The sequence below is a fragment of the Lynx rufus genome, unplaced genomic scaffold (genome assembly GCF_022079265.1).
Source record: "Lynx rufus isolate CCGP_SWC_20201006 ecotype Redwood Valley unplaced genomic scaffold, mLynRuf1.p SCAF_13, whole genome shotgun sequence".
In the NCBI taxonomy this organism is placed as follows: Eukaryota; Metazoa; Chordata; class Mammalia; order Carnivora; family Felidae; genus Lynx; species Lynx rufus.
The window spans coordinates 42,765,246-42,772,487 of record NW_025814827.1 but is presented as its reverse complement, the minus strand read 5'-3'; the positions used below and the strand labels follow the sequence as shown (position 1 = coordinate 42,772,487).

Here is a 7,242-nt window from a genome sequence, read left to right as displayed (position 1 = left end):
CCCCTAGGGTGGCTGTGGTCCAGGAAAAGTGGAGCCAACCCTGGATCATCACTCCTAAGGCTGTTTGCACGTTAGAGACTGGCTCTCCATTTTTTTCCATACCCCAGTCCATGGTCTGGAGAAGTTTTTCTCTTGTCCAAATACAATCCCGCACTTCCACAGCCTTTCTTTCTCTTTTGTCTCTCCACCGAAGAGGTTCCCCTTTAGTCTGTTCCTATGCTGCCTGTTTTATCTCTTTCAATTTTCAAGCATGCACCTCTGTCCTGCCAAGCTGTCTCCATGGGCCCCTGGAGATGTTTCTGCCACTCTGTAGCCTGGATTCTTGGAATTCCAAGTCTTCTGGCCTCAATACTGCTGTGTTTGAGGGATGAGGGAATTTCAGCTCCCCCCCCCCACTTCTCTACCATGTTGACTCCTCCCCCTATTTGTGTTTTTATTGTTGAGTTGTAAGAGTTCTTGATATATTCTGGATAATAGACTCTTACCAGATACATGATCTGCAAATATTTTTTCCCCATTTTGTGAACTTTTACTTTGATAGCATCGTTCAAAGCACAAAAATCTTAAAATTTTGATGAAGTCTAATTTATTTTTTCTTTTATTGCTTGTATTTTTGGTATTATGTCTTAAAAATCACATAATCCAAGATCACAAAGATTTAAATGTATGTTTTCTTCCAGGAGTTTCATAGGTTTAGCTCTTACATTTAGGTCTTTGATTCATTTTGAATTAATTTTTTGCATGTGGGTTCAACTTCATTCTTTGCATGTGGATATCTAGTTGTCCCAGCACCATTTGCTGAAGAGCCATACACTATTTGCAGATATCTTATTTAGAAGCATTTCTCAAAATTAAAAATATACATTTCCTGTATTCCAGGAATCCTATCTCTAATTTCTGGAATACTGATGTGAATATATAAAGACATATATTCAAGGACATAAGTCACAGCATTGTTTTAATTATAAAATATTGGATGCAATCAAGTGTCTTAAGTGAGTAATTGGTAAGCAAATTGTGATATGTTTGTTTGGTGGAACACACTGTGTCTTAAATAGAATGAGGTAAAATTATATGTACTGGCTTTAAAATATACTATTATATTTTAGAAGCACCTGGGCGGCTCAGTCAGTTAAGGGTCCAACTCTTGATGTTGGCTCAGGTCATGATCTCATGGTTTGTGAATTCAAGCCCTGTGTTGGGTCTGCACTGACAGTCCGGAGCCTGGTTGGGACTCTCTCTCTCCCTCTTTCACTGCCCCTCCCCCCTTTCAAAATAAATCAATAAACTAAAAAAAATTTTAAAAAGATACTATTACATCTTATTGAGTTAAAAATATTTATTGAGTGATACTGTTTACCAGGCACAATGCAAAGTGCTTAAAAAGTATTGAATTAGTTTTTAAATAAAGTATTGACTCATAATACCCCTTTGAGATAGCTGTTATTACTATCCTATTTTACAAGTGAAGTAGCTGAAGTTGTGGCATTCAGGCAACTTGCCCAAAGTCATAGCTAGCAGACAAGGCAGTATATAAATGTCTGAATCTAGAGTTTGCACTTTAATGCATTAGTTACAAATTAATATGCATATGTATTATTTGGAAACAAAGGTTTTCATGAGCATAGTGACAGTCTGATGGAATAACCAGCAAACAATCCATGGTCAGATTGGAAAGATAGGAAGGAAAGGGGAACAAACATGTACTGAGAATCTATTATGTGTCTTTTATTATGCTATGGTCCTTACATAAATTGTCTCATTTAATCCTTATGACCTTGTTTTCAAAATATAAGTTACATACCTATTTTACAAAATAAGACCCTAAGAATCTAAGTGTCCAGTTGCATAGCAGGAGGCAAAGTGAGGCTTTCCAGGTTTAAAGAGTAACCTAAGCAACAGTGTGGAGAGGGTAGAGAATGGAGTGGTTGAGTAGCCCGACTAGAGCTGAGGGTTCATTTGGGAAGAGAAGGAAAACAAAGTAGGATTAGTGGAGCCATACTATGAAGTGTGTTGAACGCCAGACAGAGAACTGAGGAATGTTGACTTTGAAGAGGAGAGTGAAAGATTGGTGAGGATGAGAATGCAGGTGGGAAATACATCATCTTTATACACTTCTTCACTGATCAACTTTGTTACAACTGCATATTATTTTCATAAGTAAAATTATTGAGATAAAAGTATTCAACAAGCATTTTGAGTTCTAACTAGGTATCATAGTGTTCTTGATTCATGGTCATGCAAAGGCCATCAAGAAATATACTGTAGTCAAAGAAAAATAAGTTTATTGGCTTTTTGCAGCAAGGGGGGAAATATGCCATGAGGAACATGGGGAATCCAATAGGAAGATGCTAGAAGGGATTTATTATATGATTTGGGTTTGTGTTAATTGACTTTGGGGAGAATGTAAAGAAATAGAGGTTTTCTCTGGATGCTGTCAGAAAGTGGAAGAAAATTCTATGATTAGGTATCTTTGTTTTTAAATTTTTAAAAAGTTTAAATCTTTATTTTTGAGAGAGAGTGAGAGAGGGAGGGAGAGAGAGTATGAGTGTGGGAGGGGCAGAGAGAGAGAGGGAGACACAGAATCTGAAGCAGGCTCCAGGCTCTGAACTATCAGCACAGAACCCAATGTGGTGCTCAAACTCATGGACTGCAAGATCATGACATGAGCTGAAGTCAGACGCTTAACACCAGGTGCCCCTGTGTTTAGGTATCTTAATTTTTATCTAGAAGGCAATTGGGCTGAAGCTTTACTGGGTAAGGAGGTGGCAGTCACTCATATTAGCCTAAAGAGGGGGATGTTTGGTCATTTTTTATAGTTGGGACTGTGTTCTTGATTTTGTCCATGCTCAGACATAATTATGGAGTGGTCTTGTTTTGTCTTCATCTATCATGTTCACATAGTGACCTGGTTCGAGGTGGCATTCTGTGGAGTTGTTTATGTTCAACAGGTTTATACAGCAGGCTTGGCTGATAGTGCTAGGCCAGCTCCTGGCAGCACTAAGCCTTGAGTGATAATTGCCAGGCCAGTTCCCTGGTTCCAGGGGCTGCTTTCCTCTCTGTCACTGTGTGGTTGGGATCCACAAAGGAAAAAGGTAATTCCTGTCCTCAAGGAGCTTTCTTAGGAGTACACATAAATAAATAAATTATGCCACAACATGGTACATTTACATGTAAATGCAACTTCAACAAATTATATTTTAGCTTGTATCTAAGTTTTATTTCAAACATACCACAAAGGAACTATATCTCTAAAAAAATTTGTTGGAAGAGTTCCTATTGGTCAAGAGAGTTTTGCCCCTCTCTTTTAATATAGAGAAACTGTGTTTAGATAAGCTTGTTGGACTAGGAATAAAAAATGAGTGTCTGTTAAAAATTATAGAAAGGTCTTGGGGAGCCTGGGTGGCTCATTCAGTTGGGCATCCAACTTCAACTCAGGTCATGATCTCATGGTTCCTGAGTTAGAGTCCCATGTCAGACTCTCTGCAGACAGCTCAGAGTCTGGAGGCTACTTTGGATTCTGTGTCTTCCTCTCTCTCTGCTCCTGCCCTGGCCATGCTGTCTCTCTCTCTCAAAAATAAATAAACATTAAAAAAATTATAGAAAGGTCTCATGGCTAGTTAAAAGCCACTGCACCTTTAATGTACATTAAACATGTGCAGTCTTTTTGTATATCAATTATACCTAAAAACACTGAAAAAAATCACTGCACCTTTAATAATTTGGTAAAGGTCATTAGACTTGTCCTAAAACTGAAGGTATATCTTTCAGGGAAGTCTAACTTCTCTCAAAAATTAATCCCATTTTATCACTCCAATTATGATAGGCTTTAGAAAAATTTCACTGCATATTGAATTACAGTGAATTTAGGTTTTAGTAGTCAACATAGTTTTGTAAGCCGAGCACAATTCCAGTAGAAAAAGAAAGGCTTTTAATTACTCAGGGTAAGAACTAAAAGATTATTAAAAAAAAAAAAAAAACAACTTTCACATCTCCAACTTATTCTTTACTGGAATTTGGAAGTATGGACATTTTTGGCTTAAGAATTTTGACTAATTCTCATTCTAAACAGGATGTTTCTCAGGGCAAGTTTCATGTCCTTATTACGAAGACTGTAAATCAGGGGATTAAAGAGAGGAGTCATTATTGAATATGCCACTGTCAGGATCTTCTGCATCAAAGTTGGGATGCCATATGTAGGACTCACATACATTACCATGACTGTCCCATAAAAAAGAGACACCACAACTAAATGAGAACCACAGGTGGCAAAAGCCTTTCTCCGGCCAGCTGCAGAAGGGACCTGAAAAACAGCTCTGAGCAACAAGGTATAGGATCGAAGAATGTACATAATAGTAAAAAAGAGAACAAGGGAGCTCTGAGTATAGAAAACAAATTCAGTAATGGGGGCTGGAGCACAAGACAGAGACATCAGTGGATCCATATCACACAGGAAATGATCAATGATATTGGATCCACAGAAGGGGAGTTGGGAGATGAAGAAAATGGGGATTGGGTAGCCAAGGAATCCAGTAAGCCAGCAGAGAGACACCAGAATTCTACAGAGTTTCCCAGTCATGATGGTGGGGTAGTGCAGTGGGTGGCAGATGGCCAGGTACCGATCATAAGCCATTACTGCCAGGAAGAGACATTCAGTTGTGCCCAGGGAAAAGAAGAAGTAGAACTGGAGGAAGCAGGCAGAAAATGAAATGGTCTTGGTTTTGGAGAGAATGTTGGCTAACATGTTAGGAACTGTGGATGAAGCATACCAGATCTCAAGGAAGGCAAAATTTCCCAGCAGAAAGTACATTGGGGTATGCAGTCGTGGGTCCCATCTTATTGCGCAGATAATGGTTCCATTCCCCAGCAGCGTCAAGACATAAGCCACCAAAAAGAGTGAGAAGAGGAAAATCTGTATCTCCCAGCAACCAGGGAACCCCAGGAGAATAAACTCAGTCACAAGGTGAATGTGTGTTGCTGACCTGTTCATGGGTCTTAAACCTATGAAGAAGAAAAACATGAGGGTAACACAAGTTTCTTTGCTTCCTACATATCTCAAGAACTTAACTGAGAAGAGAACTTAAGCTCTACAGGAAAATATGAGATATTTTGAGACTAGATGGGAATAAATCTCTTAGTTTTCTTTTGCTAGAATGCAGTGCAGCAAGAATTTTCCACATTAGTGGTACAATGTGAAAAATTTCTTTCTTTTTTGATTTCTTTGATCCCTAAGAAGACCTTTTATGATTTTGGTTTGTTTTTCTAAAGCTGATTATGAATCTTCAATGAACAAACTCATCCATTTTCTCTTACTCAGCTTACCTTGTTAAAAAAAGATTTTGAGGACAGCTGGTGTGATATTGGGTTAAACCTTGGCAAAAGAACAAAATTAGTTGACTTCCTCATGGAGATAAAACTTACTCCAGGACATTGGATTTTCAGGATAGTCTAATCAAGTGAATTAATTGTCACAGACATCACCTTAGTCAAGATTCAATTGAAGATTGAATATGCCACTGTCAGGATCTTCTGCATCAAAGTTGGGATGCCATATGTAGGACTGACATACATTATCATGACTGTCCCATAAAAAAGAGACACCACAACTAAATGAGAACCACAGGTGGCAAAGGCCTTTCTCCGGCTGTTCTTAAATTTTCCTTTAAAGATTTTCTTTTAAATGTTTTTTTAAATTTATTTTTGAATATATATAGAGAGAGTGCAAGCAGGGCAGGGGCAAAGAGAGAGGGGGACAGAGGATCCAAAGTGGGCCGTGCGCTGATAGCAGTGAGCCGTGCGCTGATAGCAGTGAGCTGCATGTGGGGCTCAAACCCACAAACCATGAGATCATGACCTGAACTGAAGTCAGATGCTCAACTGTCTGAGCCACCCAGGTGCCCATAAAGATTTTCTTTTAAAGTATCACAACAGTTCAGTGACACCTAAAAAAAAATACAAAAGACCAACCATATCAAATATCTTTGCTCTAAAGAATAAGTAAGAATATTTTGAATTATTTCTATTTGCAAGTGTTTATTTTCATGTTTTTACACATACTATACAGAATGAACTGTCTTAGTTTTCATATTCAGATCCTACCTAGTTAAAATAAAGAAAATTATGTTTTCAGTGCAAAGTTTTAGTTCATTTAATAAATAATTTTGGATGATAAAAACAAAGGGATCTTAGATTGAATGGCATTTTTTTTTTTAATTTTTTTTTCCAACATTTATTTATTTTTGGGACAGAGAGAGACAGAGCATGAACGGGGGAGGGGCAGAGAGAGAGGGAGACACAGAATCGGAAACAGGCTCCAGGCTCCGAGCCATCAGCCCAGAGCCCGACGCGGGGCTCGAACTCACGGACCGCGAGATCGTGACCTGGCTGAAGTCGGACGCTTAACCGACTGCGCCACCCAGGCGCCCTGAATGGCATTTTTATCTGCAATTTTATCTGGTATAGTTAATTATGTTTTCTGAAAGGGAGAGGGCAATTTCAAATATTTGGATAGGCATGGACTTTTCAATAGTATTTAAGAATTGGGGGCGCCTGGGTGGCGCAGTCGGTTAAGCGTCCGAGTTCAGCCAGGTCACGATCTCGCGGTCCGTGAGTTCGAGCCCCGAGTCGGGCTCTGGGCTGATGGCTCGGAGCCTGGAGCCTGTTTCCGATTCTGTGTCTCTCTCTCTCTCTGCCCCTCCCCCGTTCATGCTCTGTCTCTCTCTGTCCCCCCCCCAAAAAAAAAAAAAAAGTTGAAAAGAATTGAACAAAAAGGTACCAAGTTTTTGCAGAGTAATCTTGCAATTAATTAATATTAGAAAGCACTGAGTAAGAATCTTAAAAATGGTAGTTTCAATATTGAGTTTTCTTGTTAAACTTGTCAAACCACTTGCCTTGTCTAGTGGAGGTCACTAGATATAACTGTCAGGAATGGAAGATAAAGAAATTTGAAAAGCAAATAAGAACAGAGAAGATCTGGACTTTAGTATCACTAGTCCTCTGTTGGTGGTTTTTAAGGAAGCACAAAAAGGAGGCTTGTGCACCCAAGTTCTAAAGTTGGACAGTTTTCTAATCAATGTTGAACTTGAAATACATTTGTTAGCCACCTTCACTGGATAAGGTGCTCAATGGACAATTCCCAGACTGTTATTTATGAAGCATAAATAAATCAATTTCCCTGCTACAGGTCAGGAACTAAGTCCAGATTGACAGATTCAAACTAGGAATCAGAATCCTGAGGTCTGT

General features: G+C 39.0%; 1 protein-coding gene across 1 annotated transcript; it reads right to left on the bottom strand.

Moving 5' to 3' along the window:
• Positions 1-4,039: 4,039 nt before the first annotated feature.
• LOC124508173 (olfactory receptor 11H4) lies at positions 4,040-5,020 on the bottom strand. Its single transcript, XM_047074589.1, has one exon. The coding sequence runs from the start codon at positions 5,018-5,020 to the stop codon at positions 4,040-4,042; it is 981 nt and encodes a 326-aa protein (XP_046930545.1).
• Positions 5,021-7,242: the final 2,222 nt, after the last annotated feature.